This window comes from Falco cherrug, chromosome 9 (assembly GCF_023634085.1).
Source record: "Falco cherrug isolate bFalChe1 chromosome 9, bFalChe1.pri, whole genome shotgun sequence".
Lineage (NCBI taxonomy): Eukaryota > Metazoa > Chordata > Aves > Falconiformes > Falconidae > Falco > Falco cherrug.
Window position 1 is genome coordinate 12,026,292 of NC_073705.1, and position 27,843 is coordinate 12,054,134.

Consider the following 27,843-nt stretch of genomic DNA (forward strand, 5'->3'; position numbering starts at 1 on the left):
CCCCACCCCTTTTGGCAAGACAAGGAGCAGGTCGGGTTTCTGCTGCTCCTGTGCCGTGACATGGGCTCCTCCATGAGCCACAGCCCCTCCTCGGGGTGCCCCTGCCCTAGTGGGGTGCCCCCTGGGTGACAGCTCCCTGCACTGACGCAGGGCAGCTTCCAAAAGCGTGTCTCCAGCTGCGTCCCAATGTCCCTTTCCACATGCCTCCTCCCTGCCGTTTCTCCAAACACATCTCTTCATATTTCTAATTTTCTAAAGCCCACTGTCAGGCTGGAAAGCTGCCCTTGGCTGGGGAGGAATTAAATGATTTACCCAAAAGTGGCTGGCAGAGCCAGGCGTTACCCTGACTCCGACCCCTTGCTCCAGCACAGTGGACACAGGGTGGGTGTAACTTCCAGGAGGAGAGGGAAGCTGCCATAAAACACGGTAGAGAACAGATGTAGTCTGAAAGCAGGTCTTGTCTGAGCACCACTGTACACAGGCCAGTAGCCCTGTCTGGGCTTCCCTACCCCATAAAGGCACTGTATAGTGTATATACAGTCACTGTGTATACAACTGCACGTTCACCCCCCCAGCGAGCACAATACTTTGCTCACTGGACAAGCGAGATGCTCTGGTGTGCCACAGCAAAGACAGGATAGAGGGGCTCCGTGAAGGTCTCCCTGTGGGAGAAGAGGATGGTGCAGGAATCAGGGTCGTAAAAGAGCACCTCGCCTCCCGCAAAGTCAACCAGCACCCCGATCTCGGCCGGAGACTTGATCAGCTCCACCGCCTGCGGGTGCCCAGCGTGCAGGAACCTGAACTCCTTGTCGTAGCGCGAGAAGACCCAGGATTCGGCGTTGAAGCCCAGGCGAGCTTCATTGCCAGACCCCTTCCGTGGCAGGGAGCTGTAACAAACACCCAGCTTGTAGGCATAGCTCTTCTCCACGCTGACCTTCCACGCACAGACTCCTGAGTGGAAAGCCACAATAGCCAAAGCATTGGGCCAGTGGTCAAACTGCTCGGGGCAGTCCAAGTCCACTTTTGCTTTCTTGGGGCTGAAGGTCAGGGTTTTCTTGTCTTCTGACAGGCTGAGGTGGGGGCTGACAGTTTTCTCATCGATATGAATCTCCTGCGAGCCTGCAAGAGAAGCCATGCGGTGAGCACCGACTTGTGAACCACCCCAAGAAGTTGCAGCCATGAGAAATGCAATCACAACCACTGTCTCCTCGCACATCGCTCCTGTGGACCCATCTGCTCCCCCAGGATGACATGGTGCGGTGGGCTCAGGCCGAGTGCCAGCACAGCAGCCCCCCACAGCTTACCCTCTCCAGCCAGGGCCAGAACAACGCAGACTCGTTGAAGCCTGGACCTCACAAGACTTCACCTTTCCACCCTTGCACTAGGAGTCCCACAGAGTCAGAGAAGATGCTGCTCATCTTTTACTCTGACCCTGGCCTGAATCCCCACAAAACAGAACTCAGCAGGTTTGCTCCACTTTTGGAGAGACCCAGACCACAGCTCCCACCTCTTCCCACCCCGACCACGGGCGAGCAGGACCTGACCTCCTCCCCCAGCCTGAGCAGAGCAAGTCAAGAGCCTGCGCAAGGACAGGGCTGATTGCAGAAAACCTGCAAAGCCGGTAATACGGGAATGAGGAGGGAGGGAGCGGGCTGGGCAGGGGAAATCCCTTTCCTCCTATAAAGCCCATCAATAATCAACGCACCCTGAGCATGTTCGGAGCAGCGGAGAGAGGTGGCACCTGGCATTAAGAGATGAGCATGGTCATGACTCCATTTGGGTTTGCTGTGAATTGACGGGCTGCCCTTGAGCCACAGCACAAACCTGGTGGGCAGCAGCCTGGGACAAGAGCCAGGCTGGCCGGAGGAAGCCCCCACCACTTCAGACCCAAGGGCTGGCAGCACCCAGCACCGCTCGCCCTGCACAAGAGTTCCTCCTTCCTCTCGCTGTCAGCTCACTAAGGAAAGAGATAAGGCTGGTGCCCAGCTGACTCACCCGCTCCTGGGGAGACCCAGTTTCTACCTGCGGGTGCCCCTCCTTGCCCTGCCTTCCCCCACCCTCACGTCATTCATTTTAGGTCTCAAACCACCACGGAAACGGGGCTGGAGCAGGTGAGTCATCTGCTCTGCCACCAGCAAGAGCTCCACCATATCACACCTGCTCCAGCCATTTCCCAACTACCCTCTGCCCGGCATCCAGCATGTGGCAGGATGAGGCCCTTGAAGAACCAAACCATTATGTTGCACCCCAAATGGGGTTGTCCCACAGCCTGACCTGCTCCAGCACCTACGTGGACCCAGGTCGGCATCCCTCTGACCAGCGAGCAGCACCAACCAGAGAGCAGCACTGGCCGAGGGGTTTCCTAGGGCTGCACCCACCCTGGTGCTCCCCAGCAGGAGGCAAACCCAGGCTGAATTATCAGTCTGCACAACATGCAACTGCCGTGCACGCTTGCATGTTAGGTGGAAGCTATTGTGGGCAACAGCGAGCAGAAAGAGGAGCTGAAGACGGCATCCCCTTCCAGCTGAAGCAGAAAACCTCATTCGTTTGATGATTTACTTCACTGAGCAGCAGCCAAATGCTTTGCAACGTGCCTGCCCACGGCTCTGTGCTCTCTGTGGGTCTCTGAAGCTGTATTTGCCCACACTGCCTATTTGTAGTTGACTTTCCAGGAAGCCAAACACTGCTGTGAATTCATAGAATATGGAGCAGCACGAGGCTTTATCTTCCTCTGACAGAAGAAGGGCGCTAAACCTGATATTGTGCAGCACACATCTGACCTAGGGATGGGTTTGCATTCCAGTGTTCACATACAGGGATCATCCACGTGGGGATACACCACCCCGATGACACCCACGTAGCTCCGTTGTGGAATCACGATTCCAGGGCAGCATCTGAAGGAGGGGAAGCGCTGGCAGAGTAACAGCAGAGTAATTCAGATCAGCAAATTTTCCCACACAGAGAAGTTTTGTCATGATTAAATCTGCCCTCTGGATATTCCCATCTATTCTGATGAAAATTCTACCAGGAGTTCATCTCACCCCAAAAAGCCCATTGAGTGGCCTTGCCATGCTGCGTAGGTAGGATAACATGGTTAACATCTCTGTGAAGTGCCTGTGTGTTAGCTGCAGCACATTTTACTACTAAAAATCCAAGTTCCCTTTTCCAAACTCACACATCTGAAACTAAAATCCTCATCACCAGATTTAGGCACCAGGGTGAAAGCCCAGCCCAACCTGGTCCCTGGGACAAGGTCACCACGCAGCAGCCCAAGGTCTCAGCCAGCCAGTCTGTGTCACCCCTGCAGGAGGGTCCTCCAGCGGGTCTCCAGCCAGCACCCCCACTTACTGCCCCCCAGCAGGACTGATGAACCAAGATCCCTCCCAGGACAGTGCTTGGAGATTGACATCATCTTGGTTTAAGGAAGAAGCCGCCAACCCCAAAGGTAAGCGATACAGAAGCCTGGATGCCAAGTGAAGACATCAAAGAATCATGTTGGGTTTGAGAGTGAAATGAAGGTTCTTTTGCCTGCTGGTTTCCAAGTTTTTGAGAGGCTACAGGCAAAACCATCCAGGCTAGGAACTTACTGTTTCCAAGCAAATAAACAAGACTGCCTCTCATTCAGCTGCCTTTAGGGAATGAGACCTCCAAGAGAAACATAACATTGCTGTGTCTTAATGAAGGCTGGGACCTCTGCGGTTCATATTAAATCTCTAAGGCTAGGTGCTGGGTAGACTACGGACTAATGAGACATGCAAGGATATGGCAGGCGTCCTCAGCATGCAGTAATGACATGCTAAAGTAACTACGCACCGAAAAAACCCACCCCAAACCAAACCAAACAACAACTAAAACCAAACAGAATGAAATTGTGTAATAAGCATACCAACAGACCCACTACAAGAATTGCATGCCTTGGAGTCATTACATTTCACAAGGATGCTACTGGGAGAGGAATCTGTAAAAAAACCCATGTCACAGCACAGAGAATTAGGGAAAGGTTTCCTGCTTGCTTTGACAGCTTCGAACATCTGCCAAGAACCTGCCTGATTTTGCCAATGTACAAGTGCAGGAGTTTGCATGACTGCCAGCACTCAAAACAGGGAAATTAATCACAAAGGGAACACAACACCAGAGTCTGCAGTAGAAGAACCAAATGGTGGTGGTTGGTACACACAGATTCTCAAGCTGTTCTTTGGTGCGGACAATTCTCAAGAGCAATAAAAGCCAGAAGCACACACCTTTGAGAAGGACGTGGAAACAGGGAAAAACTGAGAACTACTTATCAGCATTAAGAGTGAGATGTGCAAAACCCCGAAGTTAATGCAAAAGCCTTGGGAAGATCGTCCCCAGGACTGTTCACAAGGCAGCAGAGGGGACAAATGTTTTCAAATTGTGAAGGGTGTTGCCACCTTTAAGGAACAAAAAATGCATTTGCAACGCTCTAATGATGGCCTGAAAGCAAGAGTAAAAGCAAACATTTCGCAACCAGCAATTCAAGCAGATCACAGCCGGAACCCGGTAAAACCATACCCAGCGCACGTCACTGGCCTGACAAACGCCTCCAGCGCAGCCTCGGCTGCAAAGCGAGAGCTGAACCAGATCACAAGTGTCCCTAACAAACCACCAGCTCGGGCACAGCCACAATCTCCGTTTATGATCAGAAAGCTACTATATTTACTCACTTCTCCTTCCAGCATCTCAGAGTGTCTCAGAAACGCCATGTGGGTGAGTTCACCCTCTTTTAAAACCACCAGAAGTCAACACAAAATGTGGAGAAGGGGAGTTTCTGTGACAGAGATTCCTGCAGCAGCAACAGCTTCACTGCTGTCACCAAGTGACCCAGGAAATAGCAAAAGAAACCAGGTGAGGTTAAGTAACAGAGCTGGTAAGAGACACAGTCTTTTCAAACTGCAGTTCTCTTAGCCACAACCAGTGGCTTTGAGCCCCTGTCCCCCTCCCAAACCTTCTACAGCTGCTGCTGCCCCCCTGGCTGGGGTCTCCAAGCAGCTAGCAGGGGCTGGGACAGCAGAGAGGGCAGGACATGCCAGGTCCCAGGCAGGACATAGCATCCAGGTGTTTCTTTGGGCACAACATGAATGAGCATGCAGCGATCCCCAGAGAGCGTGAGATCCCAGCGAGACACTGACCTGCGATGCAGCAGAGAACAGCAGAGGCCCACAGTCGATGCAGCAGTGGACTCTGAACACACGTCTGATTAAAGTTTAACTTTGGCGACTCCTGTGGCTCTAAGATTCCCTCCGCCACCTCTGTCCTAGCAAAGGAAAACAAGAGTTATTTCAAAATACAGTGATTTATCGACCAGGGCTGGGAGGTGTTGATGAAGATCACTGGGAGCTATGGCAGAAATGAGCTGGCGCAGTTGCGAGGGGAGCACTGGCTGAAGGGAAACTACAGCGAGGGTTTCGAGGCAAGCCCTCGTCCCAAGTAAAACTTTCGGCTGGCTTTCATTGTTTTAAAATTTCATTAGACTTCATTGTTTTAAAATATGATCCCAGCAGCCTGAGCCAACAGCCTCCTCACTCGGCAGCCGCTGAGTAAACGCATCCGATAGCAGCCGTCAGGGTGCAAGGGCAGCGCGATGGACGGGCTGCGGCGACGGAGGCAGGTTTCCCTCTATCGAGGGAATTTGCTGTCAGAGCAAAGGGGGGCACAACAGGAGAGCGAGCCGGGATGCGGGGTTTCATACGGCATAGCAAGGAGACTGAGGTTTTGCTGGGCTCCTGTGGCTTGCAGCACACATACGAACACAGGGTTGTAAGTAAAGGCTCTGGCACAGGCTGCCGGTGATGTGCTCGGCACATTTCTTACTCTCTCTACAAGCAGGCTCCAGGCAAAAATACTCCTGGAAATCCTCTGGGCAGCAGAGTCCAGCCAGTGCCAGCTGGCACCCTTGTAGCAGCCATGGAAATAAACACTTGTAAAAATGCAGCTACCAAGTTGCCTTCTGAAGGGCAGCCCAGTGCTACTGACGGCGATTCTCAGAAATGCTGACACCTGCGCTTGGTTCTCCTCTCCCTGCACCCTGCCCGCTGGGGACAGAGGCAGGGCATGCTGCCCCCTGGGGAGATGCTGTGCCAGCCGCCCCCCCAGGCACGGAGCACGCCAGCTCTCCAGCTCAACCATCCCACCTCCTGCCAACAGGCCAGGGACAGGCTTGCTCCATCTCCCCCTGTGGAGTTTTCTAAAGGAGCTGGAGAAAGTCTCCAGTAAGCAAGGGGGCGAGCACATCTGGCAGCGCCTCCGGGGGTACGTGGCACGTGGAGCACTTCTAGGTGCCAGGCTGCTCTGTCTGGAGCTGCAGCGCAGCACATGAAGCAGAGAGGCCAGGCTGGCACCTCTGTGCTCTGTCCTTGTCCTCAACAAAAGCAGCACGAGAGAGGAAAGGGGGGGTGTCACCTGCTGCCTGGGCAATGGCACGCTGCTCACAGCAGGAACCGCAGAGGGTGCAGGCAAGCTCAAAGCAGGGGCCAGGGAAAGGACCAGGAGCAGCCAGGTACTAACCTCTCAAAGATGTCTTGTTCTGCACGCTGGGGACAAAGAGAGAAAGAGTTATCACAGCTGAAATCCCCACAGATAAAATCCCAACCACAGGCTGGGGCACAGCAGACCCAGGGAGCACCGTTCTCCTTCGTGACCCAGAGAAACCACTCCCCACCCCAGTGCTAGCCCCAGGGAGCACGGGGAGCATCGAGCATCCTTATTCTGCTGCGGCACTTTCCACTCCCTGACTCATAAAACAAGTGGGAATGGCTGAGGACAATACATCTGCTGCCTCAGTGAGGCTGGGTGACAAGTAGCTTGAGAGGGGCACAGAGAGCATCCAGAGCGAGCCTGCCACCGCTCTGCCGCGTGCAAGTGGTGTGAAAGCAGAAGCCTGCAAGTACAGCTGGATCATCCGGTGCAAGCGAAACGCAGGGGAGAGCTGAGGCAGGTGGAAAGTCTCGGACCCACAAAGAGCCAGCTCGGACTCCGTACCCTCTGGCAGACACCAGCACGTCTGCACCTGGAAGCTCTTAGCACTGCACCCTGCCTTGCCCAGAGTGTGAAACCCCCAGCCCCGAGGTCGCCCCTCCTGCAAGGACATCCTGTGCACGCAGCAAACCACCCCCAAAGCTTTCAGTAAGGGGTGAAGCTGCAGAGGACCCGAGTCAAAGATCAGATAACCTCCTGATCGGTCCCACTTGTTTCTGTACCTGCTGGCAGCGGTGAGGTCTCAAGGTACAGCCCAGTTAGCAAAGTGGTGAGCAGGGATCAAGTATTTTCCCACAAATGAGCTGCAGGGTGTTCTATGTGCCTTTCACTCTCCTGTGACATGACACATAGACACAAACACCAACACCAACGACCCAAGACGGAGTATGTATGATCCCTATTTCCCCTCCACTACGTGGCAAAAGGAGAAATTGAAGGTCCCAGTGTTTTCTGCCACATGTTTTTCTGCCACATCCGATGGATCCTGCTTTCCAGCCTCTGCTCTCTACAGCGAGGCCACAGCCCAGCCAGCCAAGATGCCAGGGCCAGACAGAAGCTGCGTTTCCCACCGAAGGAATGGCCATCTACCTTCCGTCCATGGGATCGGTTCTGTTTTTCAAGCAGAGCTGCTGCTGCCTCTTCACAAAGTTACATGTGGCAAGCAGAGGTTCAGAGCAAGGTGGTGCGCTGCCTACCTGCCCACATCTAAATCAAGAGGGATCGCTTGGCTAAACCGAGACAATTTAATAGCCAGAAAAGGAACTGAGCGAAAGGAAAGGGCTGCTTTGCACGGTAAATATCCCAAGCAGAAGTATGCCAGACAACAGGGCAGACTTTCAAGAAGAGCTGCAGGTGCTCCCAAGGGTCACACTTTGATTAAAACCAGACAGAACACTAGAAAACGGGTGGCAAGAGCCACCCTCAACCCACAGCTGCCCTGGCTGTCAGGCCTAAGGGCATCTGAGAGCCGGCAGCTTCAAGCCAAGAGGACCCAGGGGGTGTCCAGACCTCACTGCAAGCAAAAGCAGAATCAGGCAGAGCAGACGCTCTGGGAACCACCAAGAAATGACGGGGGCTTGTCAGGATCAGGTGAAAAAGGTTCCTTGAGCTAGACCTGCAAACGTAGGTCCTGTCCAACTCTGCCTCCTCGCTGTCAGCGCAGCAAGCTGCTCAACACTGTGAGTCCCATAATATCCAGGATAAAAAGTCTAGGTCACCCCTGGGCTGACCGACCTGTCCCTAGGTACAAGTAGCAGTACTCACCACCAGGTCCTGGTCATCCAGGTTGGTGATCACATCCACCAGGTAGGTTCGGAGGGCAGCCAGCTTCTGCAAAGCCTCAGTCCAGTGCACCCGCTGGGTCAGGATGCTCTGCTGCGCCCGCTCCTCCTCCACGTGCACCTTCTCCAGCAACCGCTGCTCTTCATTTTCACACGCATTCCCCACAAAGATCAGCCTCTGGATTACCAGCTCCCGGGCCACGTTGGCTGCGTTCTGCCACAGTGAGGAGAGAGGAGAAACATCAGCCTTGCTTCAGCCCCAACAAGAGCACCAACCGCTTCTGCCGGTTTTCTGTGGGCTCAGCTGAAGATTACTCTGTTAATTGAGCCCCAGCCCCAGTAATCATCACAATGCATGCAGATATAAATGGGACAACCAGTCCTAAAGCTGCCTGCTGCCTCCTGGCCTAACCCTGGTACCTCAGTGACAACCTGTGTGGGACCAGAGTCACATCCCTCAGCAGATCTTCCTGGATGCGCTGTTACCAAGAAACAGAGCCACCACAAGACCTGCCTTTTGTCCCCAGGGACAGTGAGGCACAAATAAAATCGGGAAGCAGTAAGACACTGGTCGCAGCGGGATGTTTGATAGCTGTACACTCACACCAAGAAATTTATTGTTCACGTACATTTTTAGGGAAGATGGAGCAGAAGCCACAGGCACACCCTAGGACTCCACTTGCACACGCTGTGGGGCAGGAGGGGGACAGACCCTGCACACCGACGAGCCCCCAGGAGCTCAGATCTCCACCGGGGCGTGCGGGCAAGCACGGGTGCCCATGGGGGCAGCTCCACGCAGCTCTGGGGAAGGGGCAGGGACTCACCAGGACGCCCTGGTCCTTGGCTGGCAGCACCTGGTCCACGTGCCGGGCGATGGCCGCGCTCTGCAGCTGGAGCCGCTCGCACCGGTCCACGATCTTGTTCTGGAGCACAGAGTGGCGGGCAGCACGCAGCCCTCGACGGGGCGACGGCGGCCCCGAGCCCCCCTCCCCCCCCCCGCCCCGGCTCCAGAGGTCCCGGGGTCCTTGGGCACCATCCCACAGACAGCCCCTCCCCACAGGGAGCCCCTCCATGGCCCCACACCCCACCAGGGCCCCCCCACAGCCTGCCAGGAGCCGCACAGACAGCCCCCATCCCCACAGGTGACCCCACATCCCACCAGGGCCCCACAGAGCCCCACACCCTGCCAGGAGCCCCACGGACACCCCCCATCCCCACGGGGGACTCCCCATGTGGCCCCACACCACACCATGCCCCCCCCCACAGCCCCATACCCTGCCAGGAGCCCCACAGACACCCCCCACCCCCACGGGGGACCCCCTTGCGTGGCTCCACACCCCCCACGGGCCCCACAGAGAAGCCACCTCCCCACGGGGACCACTCACACTCTCCGCCCCCCCGCCGGCCATCCCCAGACGACCCCAGCGCCGGGAGCGGCCAGCCCCGCACGCCGCGGCCCCGGGGGAGGAAGAGGCCGGTCCCGGGGCCCGTCCCCGCTCACCCGCAGCTCCGCCGCCCGCTCCGGCAGCGGCCGCAGCCCCCGGCCCCGCTGGGCCATGCTGCGCCCCGGCACCTGCCCGGGCCGCCCCGCCCCCCGCGCCGCCCCGCCCCCCGCGGCCCCGCCCCGCCCCGCCCGCCCTGCGCCGCGCCGGGACGGGACGGACGGGACGGACGGGCCGGGCCCCGGTGAGTGCGCCTGTCCCCGGGGCGGGGCGGGCTGCCCGGTGTCCGCGGGGCTGGGCCAGGCACAGGGACCCGTGTTGTCCCCGTACCCCTCCCAGGGGTCCCCGTACGCCCCAGGGGCTGCCCCACAGCCTTCCCAGGGGTGATCCCAGCTCCAGGGACACGTGTTGTCCCCCTACCCCTGCCAGGGGTCCTCATACGCTTCCCAGGGGACTGTCCCGGCTGTAGGGACCCGTGTTGTCCCCGTACCCCTCCCAGGGGTCCCCGCACACCCCCCACCCCCCCAGGGGCTGCCCCACAGCCTTCCCAGGGGTTATTCCAGCTTCAGGGACACGTGTTGTCCCCGTACCCCTCCCAGGGGTCCCCGTACCCTTCCCAGGGGTCCTCATATCCTTCCCAGGGGGCTGTACCGGCTACAGGGACCCGTGTTGGCCCCGTACCCTGCCCCAGGGGCTGCCCCACAGCCTTCCCAGGGGGTTATTCCAGCTTCAGGAACACATGTTGTCCCCATATCCCTCCCAGGAGTCCCCATATCCTTCCCAGGGGGCTGTCCCGGCTGCAGGGACCCATGTTGTCCCCATACCCCCCCAAGGGGTCCCCGTACCCTCCCCCCCCAGGGGCTGCCCCACAGCCTTCCCAGGGGTTATTCCAGCTTCAGGGACATGTGTTGTCCCCGTACCCCTCCCAGGGGTCCTCATACGCTTCCCAGGGGGCTGTCCCAGCTGTAGGGACCCATGTTGTCCCCGTACCCCTCCCACAGGTCCCCATACCCCTCCGAGGGGCAGCCCCACAGCCTTCCCAGGGGGCTGTCCCGGCTACAAGGGCCCTTGTTGTCCCCGTATCCCTCCCAGGGGTCCCCATATCCTTCCCAGGGGGCTATCCCGGCTGTAGGGACCCATGTTGTCCTTACATCGCTCCCAGGGGTCCCTGTATCCCTCCCAGGGGTTGCCCTGGCTACAGGGACCCGTGTTGTCCCTGTATCCCTCCCAGGAGCCACCCCACATCCTTCCTATGGGGTTTCCCTGGCTATAGGGACCCATGTTGTCCCCATATTTTTCCCATGGGGCTGCCCCAGCTATAGGGACCTGCGTTGTCACCACACCTTTGCCAGGGTTGCCCCAGCTATAGCCCCCTGGACTGCGCCACATTGCCCCCACCGGGCTGCCCCACACCGACCTAGGGGCTCCCCCCATGCACAGGGACCCGGGGAGCACCCAGGGGGCACCCCCAGCCTCAGGGACCTGTGTCACTGCCTGGGGCCACCCCTGGCTACGGGGCTGGGGGCTGCCCCCGTGCCCCCCGAAAGCAGAACACCCCCTGCGAGGGGCTGTTTAACACCCCAGGAAAACGGGGAGAAACGTTGCTGTGGTTTCGGTGCTTTCTTTTTAAAAAATGATTTAGTAAAAAATTTTTTTGCTCTCTGCTAAGCGATACATTTGGGGAGAAGGGAGGATGGGAGCTCCTCCGGCGTGAAATTCGGTCTTGTGGAGGGGTGGCTGTGTATGGATCAGCTGCGGCAGGATCCCTGTGTTCCTGGAGAGCTTTGGGATGGACCAGGTTCATGGTCAATGTGTAGGGAAGCCTGCCAGATCCTAACACCTCAGGTGAGGGGAACGTCCTGCCCGAGCAGCTACTGCTCTTGTTCAGGATTCAGAAAAATCTCTTTTTGGCGGTGGGCAAAAGGCAGGAGAGAGCAGGCAGCCTCCCCCTGACACTGATTTGAGCTGATGTGCAGGTAGGGTCGACTGTGCATGTGTGCATTAACTCCATGAGTGGGGAAACATAGTAATCACCATAATTAAAAAATTAGAATTTACATCTCAGCTTTTTCCTAGAATCTTGTTTTACAGGAGAAAAAAACTCCGGGGTTCTCCTGCTGGCAAGGACAAACCCTGTTTGTTGCTCATGTACTGAAATGACCTGGACACTCAGTCTGATCAAATTGCTGAACTGTCGCTGCCCCTCGGCTGTGAGATTTCTTATTCTTCACAGCTTTTGAACATGCAAACTCATGGATGGAACAGGTGGAGATTAACTGGGTATTACTAATTGCTAATCACAACGGCTGTCAGGGTAAAATTAGAAAGGGAATATTTTGTAGAAACCCAAGCCCTCCTGCTTAGTGCTCCCAGGATTTGGTTTTCAGGTGGGCAGTATTTTGGGGTTTTGTGAGCAGAGCCTTCAAGCAGGTTTTTTCTTTGCTGGAACAAGCAGGCAGAGGTGCTTTTTTCTGATTTTTATTAGCAAAATACTACTGACCCAGAAGACGGGAATGCCAACATACACCTAGTACAGGCTAAATCCAATTAGCATGTCTTGAGCTAAGAAGAAGCCAATTACTGTACATGACAATTCACTGTCATTGAAAGTGGTTTCGGCTGGGTCGGTGACCCATGAGGATGAGGGGGAGATGCTGCCTCGGGCCCCTGCTCTGCCGAAGGCTCCTCTGCCCGGGTGGACGCTGGTGCGGGGACTGGCTGTGGGATGCCACGGGTGGGATGCCCCAGACTGGATGTGGGGTTGGAGTCTCTGGACATAGAAGCTGCTGTTCCCAAAGCATTCCTCAGCCTATGGAAAGATCGCTTCAAGCTTTACGTTAAGTCAGGCTGGTCCGGTGAAGTTCAGGCTGCCTGTGGCTGTGGTTACCTCGGTCCCACCTGGCACTATGGACTTTAGACTGGGGGTGTTTGCACTCACCAGCCTAGAGACTGGGATCTCTGGGAAATATGGAAGTCAAGAGCAGATACTGGAGTAAGAGGAGGCATGAGGTGCTAGAAGAATTGTAGGCAGCAGCTTCATCTCTATTGTGGCCTCACTAAGCTTGGATACTTTCAAAGCCCAGCTGTAAGGTCCCAGGAGCATCACCTCGGAAGGTGGCTCTGCTCTGAGCAGGTTTGCCTAGGGAGCTCCAGACGTCCCCTCCTCTGAGGTTTTTCTTCTTACTCTAAATGAAGTTAAGATGTAGATAGTGTGTTATCAGCATACATATGCCTTATCCCATATCTGTAACAAGGAGAAACCTCTCTGCATTCCCAGTAACACTGTGTCTCCTCACCCACAGCCCGCATCCCAGCGGCAGGCACCTGAGGTGCGGCGTGATGCTCCCCGCTGCTGGCCGGAGCGGGAGCTGTGCTAGTCGGCAGAGCTATGGGGAAACTGCAGAGTAAAATCACCTTCCACACCACCAAATACAGGTAACGCGATGCCAGGCGACCATGCCTGAAGTCAATAAATCAGGTTCGAGAGTAAAGAGAGAACAGCAAATGAATAGAGACTGTAGCAAGCGTGTGGGTTTAGTTCTGTTATTGAATGTATGAATTGGATTTTTATTTTTGACCCTCACTTCTAAAGTCTGCTCGGTTTCTTTGGGGGACTGAAATCTAAAATGTAGCTCACAGGAGTGGCCAAGTGTGCAACCATGGCCGGGGGTCCTGCCCATGGCCGGGGGTCCTGCTCTGCGATGGCTCGGGCAGAGCTCTGAAGGGTAACAGCTCCAGGGGCAACTATTTAGCCCAAAGATCCAAACCGCTTCACCGTCTCTTCAGAGACGCAGCGGCTTCCATGGGCAAGATGAAGCAATTCAGTGGGTGGCAGCAGGGTGGGTGATCTCTGCCTGGGGACCAGCTGAGAGCACAGGGCAGCAGCAGGGGGCTCGGTGGGCTTGGCCAGGCTGTGCCAGAGCAGAGGGGCGCAGCAGAGCCTGCCAGGTGTTAGTGGAAGGGGAGGCTGGCGAGATCAACATTTCTTTTCTTCTTTGCACCAGTATGGAGTGAGTTAACACCTAAATATTTAGCAGCTCTAGAGATGGAATAGACCTGCTCCATCTCACCTAGTCCAGGAGCATTTGTCCATTCCCAGCTCCCCCTTGGCTTTCCAAAGGCAGATGTTGTCGCTCCCCAGCGCAGCCGGCGGTGCCATCTCCCAGACCCCTCTTGCACTGGGGAGTGACGCCCTGGCTTTGCTCTGAAGCCCCTGCAGCCCCTGCCACTGTCTCTTTGCCTGCTGCTGCAGGGCCGATGGCTCCGTGGAAGAGACAGGACCTGTCCGAGCCGTCAGGCAGCACGGCCCCACGCACACCGATGCCGTCGCTTCTGTGGCTGCTCTCAAACCAGACCTGTGTGTGTCAGGAGGACGAGATAAGGTGAGGTACCCCCTGCCACCAGGCACAAAGCACAGTCATGAAAATGTATTCACAGGTTCAGAAAATAAGGTTTAAACATGAGCTTTAAACATTTCCGTCAATGGTAACAACTTTGTCAGTTCCTGGATTTGGAAAGAAAAGATGAGCTTAGAGTGAGAGCATGCACTGAAGCACATTGAATCAAATATTATAACCTCTCCTGAACTCAGATCACATCCAATGGTCTCACCCAGGCTTGGGATCACTGGATCACATGTTACCTGGCACAGGACAGGCTCTAAAGGCAGCTGCATATGCTGTAGGAGCTCAAAACCAGAAGAACATGTTCCCTCTCCAAGCTTGGGCTGTGCACGGGTCTCAGTGTAACATAACCAAGAACGTGTGTAATCCTCCTTCACCCGCTCTGCTGCTGCCCCTGCTGATGCCTCTCCCTGCTGCTCCGCAGACCGTGGCCATTTGCAGCTGGAGATCTGGGGCTGCACTGCGGCGGTTCGTCGGGCACGAGCGGGAGGTCTCCAAGGTGAGCAATGGAGCGCGGTGGGGTCTCTGGTACGGGTACCTGTCAGGGACTGGGGAGCCCGGAATGACGGAGCGACTAACTGGCTTCTCCTGTCTTGTCCTTGGCAGGTCACCGCTGCCCCTGACTCAGACAGAGTCTTCAGTGCATCGCGGGACAAGACAGTGATGATGTGGGAGCTTCACGGGACCTCGGGGCCAAGCCAGCGCTTCCTGGGACACGACCTGGTTGTTACTGGACTGGCTGTGAGCCCAGGTGAGGGACAACACACTCCCATTGCCCAGGGATTTATTGACAGCTTTTCTTGACTTTTTTTTTTTAATGTTAACTTGTGGTTGCAGATGCCTCCCAGCTGTGCTCAGGTTCACGAGACAACACCGTGTGCAAGTGGGACACAGAGACCGGAGAGTGTCTGGGCAGAGCCGCTATCTCCAGGAATCTGGTAGGAGCTGCTGGTTTCTTGCATCCTATCTCAGCAGCTCGATGCCTGCACAGTTATTTGGCACATGAAGCCACGTAGAACAAATTTGCTCTGAGCTTGGTGCTGCAAGAAGCCCTTGAGGCACTGCACGGGTTGCCTGTGCACCTGGGGAGACCAAAGCTCAAGGCTGGTTACTCCGTTCTCCAAGTAACAGAAAATCCAGGAGCACAAAGGTACCAAGACCCATACAGAAATGTATTAATGTTCCGACTGATAGCTGCTAGGGAGCACCTTGCACCGTGGGGGCTGCCTTCCCTTCTGTTCCAGCTCAGCAGCAGAGCTGCTATGGGTACCATCTTCTGGCTCCCGTGCCACATACCACGGCTCTGTGTGCTGCTGAGCTGTTGGCACCTCCCTGCTTGCAAATAACCACGATTATATATATATATATATATATATATATATATTATCTATATAAAATAATAATAGGGGAGCAACATTGGTGGGAAGTACAAAAAACCTTCATCCAACGTTTCCTGCTCGTAACCCAGCATGAGGAAGAGGGTGGGAGCGCGCTGGATGTGTACCTACAGGTGGATGCCAGCCTGGGCTGCAGGCAGGGGTGGGCTCCCGCTCATCCTTCCCTCTCCACAGGTCACACATCTGTGCTGGGTTCCAGGAGAACCTTATGTCATCCAGACCTCAGAGGATAAAACAATCAGGTAAATCCTTCATGTGGCCACAGAGAAGGAAGTTACAGCCTGGGGCACGTGGGGGTTATGGAAGATGCCGGCGCACAAGCTGTCTCTCTGGTTGTCATGACCACCTGGTCTCCCATGCCCTGCTGGGGTGGCTAGTAGCCACCTTCCAGCTCACCTGGGTCTTGGAGCTGTAGCCTCTTGCCAGGGAAGGATGGTCTAGGGACATCCGTGGCTGTAAGCAGCACGGGGTGGCAGCTGTGGGTGGAAAGGAGAATTAAAAAAAGCAAGCTCAGCACAGCTGCTCTGGATGGAGATTGATCCAGAACAGATAAATGCAAGGATGCAGCATGGGGCACAGCAGCAAGGGCAAAGCACGAGGGCACAGCGAGGGTGTGGGGGGCGCGGGGTACGGAAGGAAGCCTGTCGTGGTGATGGTGCATCAGAGTCCCCCTCCCCACTGCCGTTCCTTCCAGGATCTGGGACAGCCGGGAGCTGCAGGTGGCACACACGTTCCCAGCCAAGCAGCACATTCAGACGTGCTGCGATGCCAGCCAGGATGGGCGGTACTGCCTCAGCAGCAGCAGTGGCTCCGCGGGCGAGGGCAGCGAGGCCACCGTGAGTTTGCCGGGCACCGAGTCCGGCTTTTTCTGATTTTTTTTCTCCCACATTCACGGGATACAGCAGAGGGCAGCAAGATCAGCGCTCCAAGGATCTGCTTGCTCCCACTGTCTTGGCCTTATGCTGGTGTCACCAGCCAGGGCTGGAGCTTAGTGCCTTCCTGCCTGTCCCTTCGGTAAGCCTTCTGCTCAGAGAACAGCCGAGCTGACATTCTTCCTGATTAAAGCACTGGAGTTTTGTTTCAGTAATGGCATCAAGGAGCACGAGGCTCTCACAGAAAGCCTGTAAGGGGCCCTTTGCTCAAGGTGTTTCCAAACCAGGGATTCAGCCCTGCAGGTTCTCAGCCCTGCAGGTTCTCAGCCCTGTGTGTGAGCATCGAGAGGATGAGACCATCCCACCCAGGGAGAGCAGGGCTGAGGGCGGGAGCAGGCTGGAGACACAGCTATCTGCCCTGGCAGTCTTAGCCCATCAGCTCCAATGGGTGTGGGCACATGCTCAAATAGTCACCGATGGTGAAAATCCCCTGAGGTTTGAAGTTCTCCAGGACCGGGAGCATGAGCAGGGCCCAAAGGCAGTAATTGTACTCTGGGGATGGGCAAGGAGCTCTTTATCCAAAACCATCTTCCTCTCTTTGTAAAAGAGCTCCGTGTTGGCAAGTGGCAGCAACAGAGCCTGAGCTCGAACCTCTGCCTGTTGCCTTGCAGCTGTGGGACCTACGGCAGACAAGAAACCGAGTGTGCGAGTACAAAGGGCATTTACAGACCACGACCTCGTGCGTCTTCCTTCCACGCGGCCCAGCTGTCACCCCCAGCATTGCCACGTCCTCCTACGACAGCACAGTGAAGGTCTGGGACCGTGACACTGGAGGTAGGGGAGGGTCCCGCCCACGCCACGCGCCTCACTCTGGGATAACTGTTCCCTTTGTTTCTGTCTCCTGGTGGTGATGGGCACGATGATGCCTGAAATCTCTGGGTTTTACTCTAATCCAGCTGCAGGACTGGGTGGAGTGTCCTTCCTACAATAAAAGGAAGCAGCGATGAGAGATGGCTTTTAAAGATCCATCCGAGTTCAGCAATGACAGGACAAATGATAAAAATAAAAACGAACAGGGGAACTCCAGGGCTTTCCACAAATACGAGTGGAAAGTTGTAAAAAACAGTCGTGCTGGAGGACAGAGGGCTGGTGAGCAACTGCCCTGCCTTTGGTTGTCCCCTTGAGGGGAATCACGGCCGTTTGGGGGGTACCTCTGCCTGCTGGAGGGAATCACTGCCGTTTGGGGGGTACCTCTGCCTGCTGGAGGGCTTGGCGAGGGCAGAGTCCTCACCTGAGCTGGGCACAAAGGCTGTTAACATGCCAAGCCCTGCCGTAGCAGCAGGCTTGTTAGTAACGCCTTGCGCAGAAGGCAGGGACCTCTTGGAAGCCATTCAGGTTCACAGACACACACCAAATGCGGTGAAGTCATCAGCATTAGATGCTCCCTGTGTCTAAGCCCCTCTCCAAATGCACTTATTTACCATAGGATGAAAATAGAAACCTGATGATCCCCTGCAGAAAAGCTCTCGCCTTCTGTTTCACTCACCTCTTCTCTCACCCTGGTGCCCGCACACGCCAAGGTGGCCGCGGGGTTGGCAGCAGATTTGTTTTGATCCTGTTGCCTCCACAACTGGGTGACTACCACAGCGGCCAGCCTTAATTCAGCTGCTCCTGGAAGGGTGCAAGTCACCACAAGAGGTGGTTGCCTGACTGTCCGTGCCAAATGCAGCTGTTGGCAGCTCAGCATGGGGCTGGGGTCCCTGCACTAATGCTGCCTCGGGGTTTGTGTAGTAAGAGACACGAACAGAAGGGCCGATGGACATTGTAAGTCTTATTTCTCTTTCCCTTTTGGAGGTTGATCAAAACTGCATGTTGAGTGTAGCACAGCCCTTAGGAAAACCATTTCTGGACCATAAGCAATTTGGGAGAAAAAGGCAGGTTGGGAACGCCTCCACGCAAGACCTGCAGCTCTGCCCAGCGGGGTCGGTCTGTCCATCCATCCCCGCTTTGTCTCCAGGGAAAGGGCAGAGCCTGACGTCAGCCTGGATCCCTGTGAGCTGGCCACTGCCCGACTGGGCAACGCACAGGTCCCCCGTGGGGCTTACAGGGGTGGAGGGTCTCTCTTCTAGGGGGCACGTGCCGATGCCTTTGGCTGCGGGGACCCGGGACAGCGAGGGGTGCAGCTCACCTGCCTCAGGCGAGCAGGCAGAGCCAGGTGGTGGGAGGTTGGTGTGGTCATGTCTCATCTTGGCAAACCAAGCGTGCCGAGTGATTTGTCTCTTCCCTCAGCCTGCCTGGCCTCCTTGTGCCTCGAGGGATCGGGACCACTGGTCTCACTGGCCGTCTGTGACAGCTCCACACTGCTCTGCGCAAGTTTTCACTCGGGAATTCACGTACTCCGGATGAGTGACGGTGCAGACCCGGCGCTGGAGGAGGTGGCAGCATTTTGACCGTAGTAACCTCCCTGGCAGAGACTGCCCTGCGAGGGGAGGCAACTCCCCCAGAGCTTCCCCCCCGACTGCCAGCACCAGGAGAGCGTTCACATGTAGAGCAACGATGTGTGATCAGTGGGGCGGCCACAGGGGGATTTACTGGTTTCAGATTGTGCGTGTGGGGAAGGAACTAGAGCAGTCTAGAAGAAAAGCCACATCACTGATACATTCAGGCCAAGTTCTTGCTCCCGAGTGAGCCTTCTGCATTTTATTTACAGAATCTCCACACAGGCTACCAAAGGCTCTTGGAAAATGAAAGGTATTAACAGAGGCTGAATAACACCATACCCGAGGGCTGTATGGCGACCTACAAATGACCGGAACAGGCTGGAGAAAGCCTGTGAGCCTGACTTGGAGGGGAGGGTGGACGCCTATGGACTGTCTCCAAATTACAGCAGAAAGCACTATCTGTGGTATAAAACCAAAGTCCTAAAAAGTGGAAAAACATCACCCAAGATCTGACTCCAACCAAGCCCTGGGAAACAGAAGCGCTTCAAAAATACCTCAACCCAAGACCAACTAGTGACTACAGCTATCGTAACGCATGTTGCAATAGCCGATTTCTTTTTTTTTCTTTAATATAAAAAAAAACAAGTCTTAGTTGAAAGCCATTAACGTCTCCATTCCAGTTCATAAGCAGCACCTCTGAGCTACTCCGCTGTCCACAGCTTGAAGGTTCTGTCATAGGAGCAGGTCGCTATCAGCTGGCCATCGAGGGAGATATCCAGTCCCATCACCTTCCCCTCGTGACCAGCCAGGGTCTTCAGAGGGGACCAGCCAGGGTGAGTCCAGATCTTTGCGGTGTTGTCGTAAGCGCCTGTGAGCAGGAAGTTACCGTGATTGGCTGCAGCAGAGGATGAGAAAAAGGGAGAAGTGAGATTTGCAAATAATCCCACGGCAAATCTTTTCTGCTAACCAGTACAGGTCTTCCTGACCTGAAGATGTGGTTTCGAGTTGCCCCTATCCCCTGCCACCTCAGCTTGGGAGAGGCAGGGATAAGGAACATCAGCCAGGAGGTACTTACGTTCAAATTTCACTCCAGTCACCAGGTTCTGATGGGCAGGAATGGTGTAGATGCACTTCCTCTGGCGGAGGTCCCATACCTTGCAGGTATTGTCACCACTGCCAGTTGCGACGTGGTATCTGCCAAAGGATGGAGAAGAACATGTTGTTGGGAGCTGGGTTTGTACTCAGAGCTCCCACGTAAACCACGCAAGCTCCTTTCTTACCCATTTGGGGAGAAGTTAACCCCGTAGATCTCCTTCAGGTGGCCTTCTAGAAACATGATACAGCGTCCTGTGCGCAAGTCCCACACCCGGCCAAAAGCATCCAGTCCACTAGGAAGGGAGAACCCAAGCGTTGCCCATCAGGCCTCAGCAACTGCCAGAGTAGGCTCAGAAATTGCTGGGGCACTCGGCATCAGCCAGCAACAAAACCTTGATAATACTGCACACCCAGTCCTGCCACAAAGGACACTCACCCAGTCCCAGCGAGAGACCCATCCGTGTGAAAGGCAATGTCATAGACCCCTTTGCTGTGCCCCTCCTGATGGAGAATCTCTTCCTGAGCTTCCAGGTCCCACAAGCGCCACGAGTGATCGTAGCTGTAAAAACAAAGTGTTTGTCCAAATACACGTATCTCCAAGGAGAGTAACAGGATATTTCATTAACTCTGTGGGCATTTTATTTCCAGCTGGAGACCAACAGGGTCTCACGTGAGGGGCAGACAACAGCCCAGCTGCTGTCAAGAATGGCCAACCCTTGCCCATGCTGGGCTCCTCTGTGGACAAGCAATGGTAGTCACTGGGCTACCAACTAGACAGCTAATGGTAATGTCTTTGCAAACAACGAAATCTCTGTACCAGGTAGTACCCAGGAACCTCCCAGACGGGTGCCACATCACACGTGCCACTCTCATGCTGTGTCCTTCAATATCTGCCACTGGTTCATCACTAAAAAACAGAAACAAAAATCATTGGACACTGGTCGGAGGTGGCTGGCTCTAGCCAGGCCTCTGCAAATGTTATGATCACAACAGAAGAACTGCTAATTAAAGGCAAGCCAGACAGGAACGTCAGAATTTTAACTAATGACTCCAAATTCTGCCTTTTGTTCACACACCTAAAGCTTTAAATAAAACCCCTTTATCCACACTCATGTTGGTTATAACGTTCTCCTGGGATAACTGTTATTCCTGAAAACTAACAAGGCCCTTGTCATTAGCACTTTGAAAGTGCAGAAACAAAATGTGGACTACCTGAATTGCAGGGAGTTTTTTTTCTGTGACTACACAGAACACATCCTGAACTACCGCAAATTCTGCTATTCTGAAAAACTGCAGGGAGGCAAGACAGAGTGAATATTTATTCTCCCAGAATTACAGGCAGTAGGTCAGCAGCCTTCAGCAGAAGGCCTGAACAGCATTTAGTGTTTCCAGCAGGCTAACTAGAGATGTGGTCACGTAAGACTAGTAAACGCCCTGTCCCTTTGCACAGGTATGCTTCTGCAGTTAGGAACGGCAACTTTCAGCTAAGGATGAACAACTGAGGATCTCACAGCTGCCTGCCTCTTCCTGAGGTGCACTGCAGGGCTCCACTTTTCAAACACAGCTGATGCTTGGTATCTACACCGTTCCCTTCTTTACAGGCTTGAGACAGATGGTGCACGTGTTCCAGAACTACACTGTGCAGTGACAGAGCTACTTGTTTTCATCACAGGCTGAAGCTTTTGTGCATGGTCATATATTTGGTTAGTCCACCTCCCAATACTGGTGCTATCCAATAACTCAAAAGTTCATTTCTTAATACTCAAGAGAGGAAATTTCCTCCTAAATGAAAGGTTAGAATGAAATGATCTCCAAGTCTTCCATCCATCACCCAAAGCAGTTTACTAATGCCCAGCAGCAATTATGACTTGATTCTTTTCAGATAATTTCCCCTCACCTTGATTCCCCTAATCAGGGTGATCTCTTTTCCTGCTGAAGAAGGTGGCACATACTGAGGCCAGGAATTGCACTGGTATAACTACAAGAAAAGGTTATATTTGCAGGAGGATGGTAAATGTCCAGTGTTTAGTAACACAAAATAAACCCCAAAACAGCAATGCTGCAGCTGTGCATGTCTGGTATCGTTCTGACCTTTCAAGGCTCCAGAGTTTGACAGAACCATCAGCCGCACACGAGGCCAGGTTAACATCCTTCTTGTCTAGGGAGACAGTGGCTTTGGGATGGAAGACTATCGCTCCTACGTTGGTGTTGTGTCCTTAAGAGAAAGGAAAATTAAAATTCATCATCTGCCACATGATCTTGGCCAATTCTTCAGAACAGCAGCATTTATTTGTTACTAATTAGTCAGGTACCAGTGAACACTTTCACCGTGTCATCCCACATTGGGTGAAGTTGCATTATAACGGCCAGACACATTGGTCCTGTGAACTGCTAAGCTGCAATTCCAGTAGCACTGAGGTTTGTCATCCTCAAAATGTAGTGAAAATTTAACATATAAATCAAGACACTGACGAAATACAAAATGTGAGGGCAAAAGTTGTGACCCCTGTTCAAAGAACCTTACTACTGTTAAATGACCTGGCCAAAAACGCTCGTATTTGGATCAAAATAACCCAAACCAGGTTTTGAAACAAAACAAACCACCATTCAGAAACAGAAACAGCAAACTTGAGTCTTGGCTCTAAGAGAAAAGCCAAGACTTCCTCTTGGTTATCTGACACGTGCCCATGCTCCACAAGCCTGACTGACACTCATTAAAATAAAGTCTGCCCAAAGAATACTACACTTTGAGTCACAAAGTAGTGCAGGTCTGGGAACTCAACCCAGAGAGGAACAAAAGAACTAAGCAAAGAGTCTCAGTGAAAGTCGCTTTTCTCTACCTCGTAAGGTGTGAACAAGGTTGCAGTCAGGCACAGACCAGAGCTTGCACAATCCGCTCCTGTTGAAGACAAGGAACAGATGTCAGCATAGACAGGAATGTCAAAGAACAGATCAAACAGAGCTGCAAAGCCACCCTGGGGGGTTCTGCAGTAGCTAAAATACCAGGACACTTCAGGCAACCATCCATGGGAACTAATGGACTCAGACAGAAACCTCAGCTAAGCTCTAAACCGAAGTGAAGAGTTCAGAGTAGGAAGAAAAACCATTTCTGAACTCTCACAAGCCTCCAATAACATCCCTCTTCTTCACTCCTGCTGTGCTCTCCCAGCCCCTAAAGCAAACGCTGTACAAGAAAACTTACCAACAGGCAGTAGCGAGAAGTTTGGAATTGGGGCTGAAGTGGCAGTAGGACAGCGGGCGATCATCTCCAATCTGACTGCAGAAGTTATTCAAGGACTGTAACCAGACAGACAGAAAATAACTGAAGTACAAACAAACTAGAGAAAGCCCCAGCCAAAGACTGAGGTGAAGGAGGCAAATGTACACAGGAGGAGGCAGAGGCCTTTGGAAAGTCACTTCCAAAGGGAGGAGCTGCCCAGGAGCCACTCCAGCTCCGAGCAGGAAGGCCACGGAGCCAGCCTGCCCAGTGTAAGCTAGCACGGCCCTGGGGCGCAGCTCAGCATTCCATGTGCCACCCGCAATACGTGCCACCAATAACCCTGCAGGCCTGCTTTGTGACTCTGGCTTTAACAGAGAACTTACTGTAGTTTCAGCCTCTTTCTACAACTCATCCAACAAACGCAGCTGGACAGACTAGGGCAGGCAGTGCGGTGCGCTTAGGGGAGAAGCAAATCCTCTGGCAGCTAATGCCTCTGGGTGTAAACAGGATTAGAGTGGCACCACACTGTGTGCTTGAGCCTCTCTGTTAAGCTGGGAATCTGACTTAACAAGCTCAAAAAGGGCATCCCAGAGTCATCTAAAGCATGTTTTGCATTACTGTGTTGGTTATTATTTCCCAGTGACGACCGTACAGGTAAAGGAAAGTTAGCAGTCCCTTCCTAGCCAGCTAAACCTGTGAGAAAGCCAAGAAAAAATTCCTTTAACTTCACAGGTAAGCGGCAAGGTAATGCAGGGGTATCTCTTCATCCCCTGCCATGCAAAGGGACAACTCAAGTACATCTCTCGAATCACTTGAAGAAAGAGCTAGAACATGCTTTATGCATAACACAGGGAAAGAGAAAAAGCAGAGCTCTCCAACAGAAGACAGTGCAGAAAACTACACGCATCTCCCGACAGCACCTCTGAGCAGCTGATCCCTTTCTGATATCTTTGGAAGATCAGCAAAAGTTGTAAAAACAGCAGCTGAGCAGCTGCCACACCTACTCGCAGGGATTTGTGTAGCTCCTGTCTCTGTGATGTCCTGGTTGCCTCTGGAATCTCTTTGAGTAGACGGGCTTCTTCTAGCCGCTTCACCGCCCTGTGAAGAGAAAAGGTGAAGTAACAAGCCTCTACATTTTCCTCACCCTGCTGCTGGAAACAGGCTTTTCCCTCTTCTTCCCCCAAACTGGGCCAACTCGAGCCAGTCACTGAGAACTCAAGCTCTAAGCTTACTGGACCTGTCTACCAGTGTATGTTCCCTATTCCTTTGACCTCAAATATCCTGCACTACCCACAGTGGGATTAGCAGCTGGATTTTACAAAAGGCTGCATCTCCCTCCTTCGTTTGCGCTCTTTTATCTCACCTGGGCAGCGAGTAGTTAGCAAGCCACAGCCTCGCTGTTTTCAGACTGCGTGGTCCTTCGTGGTACCAGGTTTGCTGATACTGTAACAAAAAGAACAAAACTGAAGAAAAAACTAAGGTGATACTTCTCTTCCATTCAGTTACCTTAGATGACTTCCTCTTAGTACATTAAGTGCCACCACAGCATCTGCTCTTAAATCTTGCTGTGTTAAGGCCTCTTTTTAAGGGCATTTTGCATAACTATAAGCCCTAGGATTAAGAGACTCAAGTCAAACGCTCAGCCCTATAAATCAGAACCTGACGTGCTGCTGTTTCACTCAAGAATATTCCAATTGAACACTAACTCATTTTTACTTAATGACGTACAGCTTCCTCCTTGCCTACACATCGCCCAGTAAAAAGAACACCCAGAGCTGCAGAAGCTGTCCTTATTTCTAACAGCAACCTCAAAAAATAATAAGGAAAAAATGGAGTGAGAAAAGAGACAGGAGAAGCAAAAAGAAAGAAGAATCAAAGGCAGAAACATGTAGCAGCAGGAACATAATACTTTCTTCCCAAGTATGAAGACAAACAACAATGAAAGACTCGCTATACTAAGGAACAAACATCTGATCTCCTCTTCTATATGCCGTATGGAGCTCGGAATTTGGTCAGCGAGTACAAGCCAGACTTAATGCTCCTGATTTAGACAAAACATTGCCCAGTTTTGCTAACGTGGGCAATACAGAAGCAGCATGAAGGGATGACAAAAGAACCCACAGACTGACCAAAACCAAGAGTCCTGGACATAGTAGAGACTGTCAAAGGAATCTTAAAGGGTATCATACAAATCTCCCTCAGCACTGAGAGAACAAGAGAGACCATTACCTCTTCTTTGGATTTTTTAGACCTGTCGTCATCTTTCCTCGTCTTTTTTAATGCATCTGTGCCAACCACTGAAAGGATATTTCTTAATCTGGAAAGAAACACAGGAAGTTGTATTCACTCAGTGAATTCTCAGCTAACCTGACAAATAATCACTGCCTGCCTTTCTTGCTGCACTGCAATGAAGTGTTACTGACTCGCGGCACTCACTGCACCCCAGCTAAAAGGAAAACATCAGGGATTTGATAAATTGAGACCCTGTTTGCAACAGCCAGGGCAGACACAGCACCTCTCCCTCCTTTCTGCAGGGCCTTCTCCAAAGAGCGTGATGGGCTCCCCAAGTGCTCGCAAACAGGCCTTCACTTCAGAGTCATCAGTGGAGACGTTGATCTGCCGGGCTCTCTTCCTGCGCTCAAACTCAGCCAGAACTTCTGCCTGCCGCTCGCTCATGTGGTCTTCAAGATCAAAGACCTCACCTGAACAAAAAAATGAAATTGTCAGATTGAAAACAATGGTTGGATGAGAGATCCCTCTCAAACAGGAAGATCCAAACACAGAGCCAACCGTCCAGGCAATGGTGTCATAGTTTTGATTTTAAATTATACTCAGAAGCTGAGTATAATTTTCAAATTTTCAAAAGAAGACTTCTGAAAACTTCATATTCCAGAACGAGGGGGGAAAATAAAAAGGTGGTTAAACATTCTCACCGCTGCTTATGTTGATGTTGCCAGCCTCAATCGCAGCTTTCATCCCTTCTTTTCCCAGCAGCCCTGATTCTCCTTTTGCCAGACGCTCCCTTTCCTTCTCTTCCAAACTGCCATAAAAGATGGGGGCCCTCTTGGGTGGAGGAGCATCGCTCTCTTCTGCAGGCTTGCTCTTTGCAGCCTAGAAGGTAAAGGCAGAATTTTGGCAAAAAAGGAAATGACAAACAGCCTGGCTGTGCACGAAAGCACTGCTCTGCTGGAGAAAGTTTGTACGTACATCACTAAGAGACCCTGAAGTTGTATTCGAGTTGTTAATTTTGGACTGTTGTCCCAAATACGAAGATAGAAAATAAAATGCCATGTTAAACAATTTGCATAAGTTAGACTGAATTATTTTCTGGTTATTATCTGCTTAGACCTCATTCTTAAGGCTGGGGGATTTTTTTATTTTTTAAGAAAACTTTAAAACACAAAGCTTTTCCTAATCTTGCTGAACAAGTGCCAGCAAAGGCACGAGCAATGCCTTTGTTAAAAAAAAAAAAACAAACAAAAAAAAAAAAAAGGACCAGCAGCTCTCGATGCCCTTTACCGGGAAGCAGTGGAAGATGCTCCCAGGAGCGGAGCGTTAGAACAAATTTCCAAGAAAAACAAAAGGGTTCTGTAAAAACGCATGAAAACACGTAACCGCTCCAGTTGCGGCCCTTCGAATAGCTCCGGTGTCACCAGCGGCGCGGGGCGGGGGAGAGGGGCCTGCCCCACACCAGGGCCGCCCCGCCACAGCAAGCCCCAGGCCCAAAAGCAGAACGGCTGGGCCGGCCCGCGGCCTGTCCCCGCTCCCGCAGGGGTAACGGGCCCGGAGCCACCCACCCACCCACCTCTGCAGGCGCGGGGGGGCGGGCGCCGCCTTTCGCCGCCGGTGCCCGTGCAGAAGCCATGGTGGCCGCGCTCCGGTAGCCGCACAGAGCCGCGCCGAACTCCACCGCCTCACAACCACTTCCGGGGGACGCGGGGCACGCCGGGAGGCGCGGGGCACGCCGGGAGGCGCGGCGGGAAGCGGGGCACGCCGGGAGGCGCGGTGGCGCTTAGCGGCAAGACGCGCGGGGCACGCCGGGAGGCGGAGTAGGCTGGGCGGTGCGGCCCGCGTGGGTGCGGCGTGGGGCGGCGGCGGCGGCCGAGGCGGAGCGGCGGCGGGCGGTGGCAATGCTGCGGCGGAAGCCGACGCGGCTGGAGTTGAAGCTGGACGACATCGAGGAGTTTGAGAGCATCCGGAAGGACCTGGAGGTGCGAGCGGGGCCGGCCGCCCCCGCGGGCCCTGCCCGCCCCTGGCTGGGCGCGCCGTGACACGACCCCTTTGCCCCGCAGAGCCGCAAGAAGCAGCGGGAGGACGCGGAGGTGCCGGCGGCTGGCGAGGAGGCGGCGAGCATCGCGCTGGGCGCCGACCACAAGAGCCGGGAGCAGATCATCAATGACCGCATCGGCTATAAGCCTCAGCCCAAGGCCGGCGGCCGCGCCGCCCACTTCGGCACCTTCGAGTTCTAACGGCGGGGGGGACCCAGCAGCCCTGGGGGGGGCCGGCAGCCGCGGGGGGGCCGGGGCTGGTGGGTCTGGTCTCACCATCCCTCCCCTTTGCTGTTTCAGTTTGCTGGATGTGGGTTTTTTAAGTGGGTCTGGTTAACACGCCCATTAACGTCCCATGGCCAAGTGTCTCCTTTGAATTAAATATGTCTTTTTTTTTTTAATAAAAAAAAAAAAAGCAAGCCACATGAA

At 53.8% G+C, this 27,843-nt stretch overlaps 4 protein-coding genes across 7 annotated transcripts; 2 read left to right on the top strand and 2 right to left on the bottom strand.

Annotated features, from left to right (window-relative positions):
* Positions 1–440: 440 nt before the first annotated feature.
* Positions 441–9,859, bottom strand: BSPRY (B-box and SPRY domain containing). Its single transcript, XM_055720420.1, has 6 exons — positions 9,778–9,859; positions 9,101–9,199; positions 8,260–8,490; positions 6,526–6,551; positions 5,151–5,275; positions 441–1,119 (listed from the first exon to the last, which is right to left on the bottom strand). The coding sequence occupies exons 1-6, from the start codon at positions 9,832–9,834 to the stop codon at positions 593–595; spliced, it is 1,065 nt and encodes a 354-aa protein (XP_055576395.1). The 5' UTR covers positions 9,835–9,859; the 3' UTR covers positions 441–592.
* Positions 9,860–9,906: 47 nt separating this feature from the next.
* On the top strand, positions 9,907–19,330 carry WDR31 (WD repeat domain 31). 3 transcript variants are annotated; one of them, XM_055721303.1, is made up of 10 exons: positions 9,907–9,962; positions 13,021–13,153; positions 13,971–14,100; positions 14,546–14,620; positions 14,728–14,872; positions 14,959–15,059; positions 15,693–15,760; positions 16,213–16,354; positions 17,062–17,224; positions 18,680–19,330. In XM_055721303.1, exons 2-10 carry the CDS (start codon positions 13,107–13,109, stop codon positions 18,838–18,840), a joined length of 1,032 nt encoding a protein of 343 aa, XP_055577278.1. In that variant the 5' UTR covers positions 9,907–9,962; positions 13,021–13,106; the 3' UTR covers positions 18,841–19,330. The 3 variants fall into 3 exon arrangements, with proteins under 3 accessions (XP_055577278.1, XP_005442161.2, XP_027665325.2); XM_005442104.3 differs by lacking the exon at positions 9,907–9,962 and adding an exon at positions 10,326–11,983; XM_027809524.2 differs by lacking the exons at positions 9,907–9,962; positions 13,021–13,153 and having other exon boundaries at positions 13,978–14,100; positions 14,334–14,620.
* On the bottom strand, positions 19,058–27,098 carry PRPF4 (pre-mRNA processing factor 4). Of its 2 annotated transcripts, XM_055721300.1 has the most exons (15): positions 26,952–27,078; positions 26,354–26,398; positions 26,080–26,257; positions 25,662–25,848; positions 25,376–25,463; positions 24,510–24,589; positions 24,151–24,244; positions 23,129–23,223; positions 22,767–22,825; positions 22,018–22,141; positions 20,744–20,833; positions 20,363–20,485; positions 20,112–20,219; positions 19,907–20,025; positions 19,058–19,726 (listed from the first exon to the last, which is right to left on the bottom strand). In XM_055721300.1, the coding sequence occupies exons 1-15, from the start codon at positions 27,009–27,011 to the stop codon at positions 19,533–19,535; spliced, it is 1,644 nt and encodes a 547-aa protein (XP_055577275.1). In that variant the 5' UTR covers positions 27,012–27,078; the 3' UTR covers positions 19,058–19,532. The 2 variants fall into 2 exon arrangements, with proteins under 2 accessions (XP_055577275.1, XP_055577277.1); XM_055721302.1 differs by lacking the exon at positions 26,354–26,398 and having other exon boundaries at positions 26,952–27,098.
* A 79-nt stretch (positions 27,099–27,177) lies between these two features.
* On the top strand, positions 27,178–27,843 carry CDC26 (cell division cycle 26). Its single transcript, XM_055721308.1, has 2 exons — positions 27,178–27,357; positions 27,439–27,843. The coding sequence occupies exons 1-2, from the start codon at positions 27,277–27,279 to the stop codon at positions 27,613–27,615; spliced, it is 258 nt and encodes an 85-aa protein (XP_055577283.1). The 5' UTR covers positions 27,178–27,276; the 3' UTR covers positions 27,616–27,843.

Coding starts and splice junctions, on each gene's coding strand:
- BSPRY (XM_055720420.1), bottom strand. CDS start 9,834: ATGGCCCAGCGGGGCCGGGGGCTGCGGCCGCTGCCGGAGCGGGCGGCG. Junction 9,200..9,777: donor AGCGGGCGGCGGAGCTGCGG/GTGAGCGGGGAC, acceptor TCTGTGCTCCAG/AACAAGATCGTGGACCGGTG. Junction 1,120..5,150: donor TGTTCTCTGCTGCATCGCAG/GTCAGTGTCTCG, acceptor CTTCTCTTGCAG/GCTCGCAGGAGATTCATATC.
- PRPF4 (XM_055721300.1), bottom strand. CDS start 27,011: ATGGCTTCTGCACGGGCACCGGCGGCGAAAGGCGGCGCCCGCCCCCCC. Junction 20,834..22,017: donor AAACTCTGGAGCCTTGAAAG/GTCAGAACGATA, acceptor TCTGTTTTTTAG/TGATGAACCAGTGGCAGATA. Junction 20,220..20,362: donor GGGTCTCTCGCTGGGACTGG/GTGAGTGTCCTT, acceptor CTCCCTTCCTAG/TGGACTGGATGCTTTTGGCC.
- CDC26 (XM_055721308.1), top strand. CDS start 27,277: ATGCTGCGGCGGAAGCCGACGCGGCTGGAGTTGAAGCTGGACGACATC. Junction 27,358..27,438: donor GCATCCGGAAGGACCTGGAG/GTGCGAGCGGGG, acceptor TTTGCCCCGCAG/AGCCGCAAGAAGCAGCGGGA.
- WDR31 (XM_027809524.2), top strand. CDS start 14,354: ATGTTACCTGGCACAGGACAGGCTCTAAAGGCAGCTGCATATGCTGTA. Junction 15,060..15,692: donor CCGCTATCTCCAGGAATCTG/GTAGGAGCTGCT, acceptor CCCTCTCCACAG/GTCACACATCTGTGCTGGGT. Junction 16,355..17,061: donor GCGAGGGCAGCGAGGCCACC/GTGAGTTTGCCG, acceptor GTTGCCTTGCAG/CTGTGGGACCTACGGCAGAC.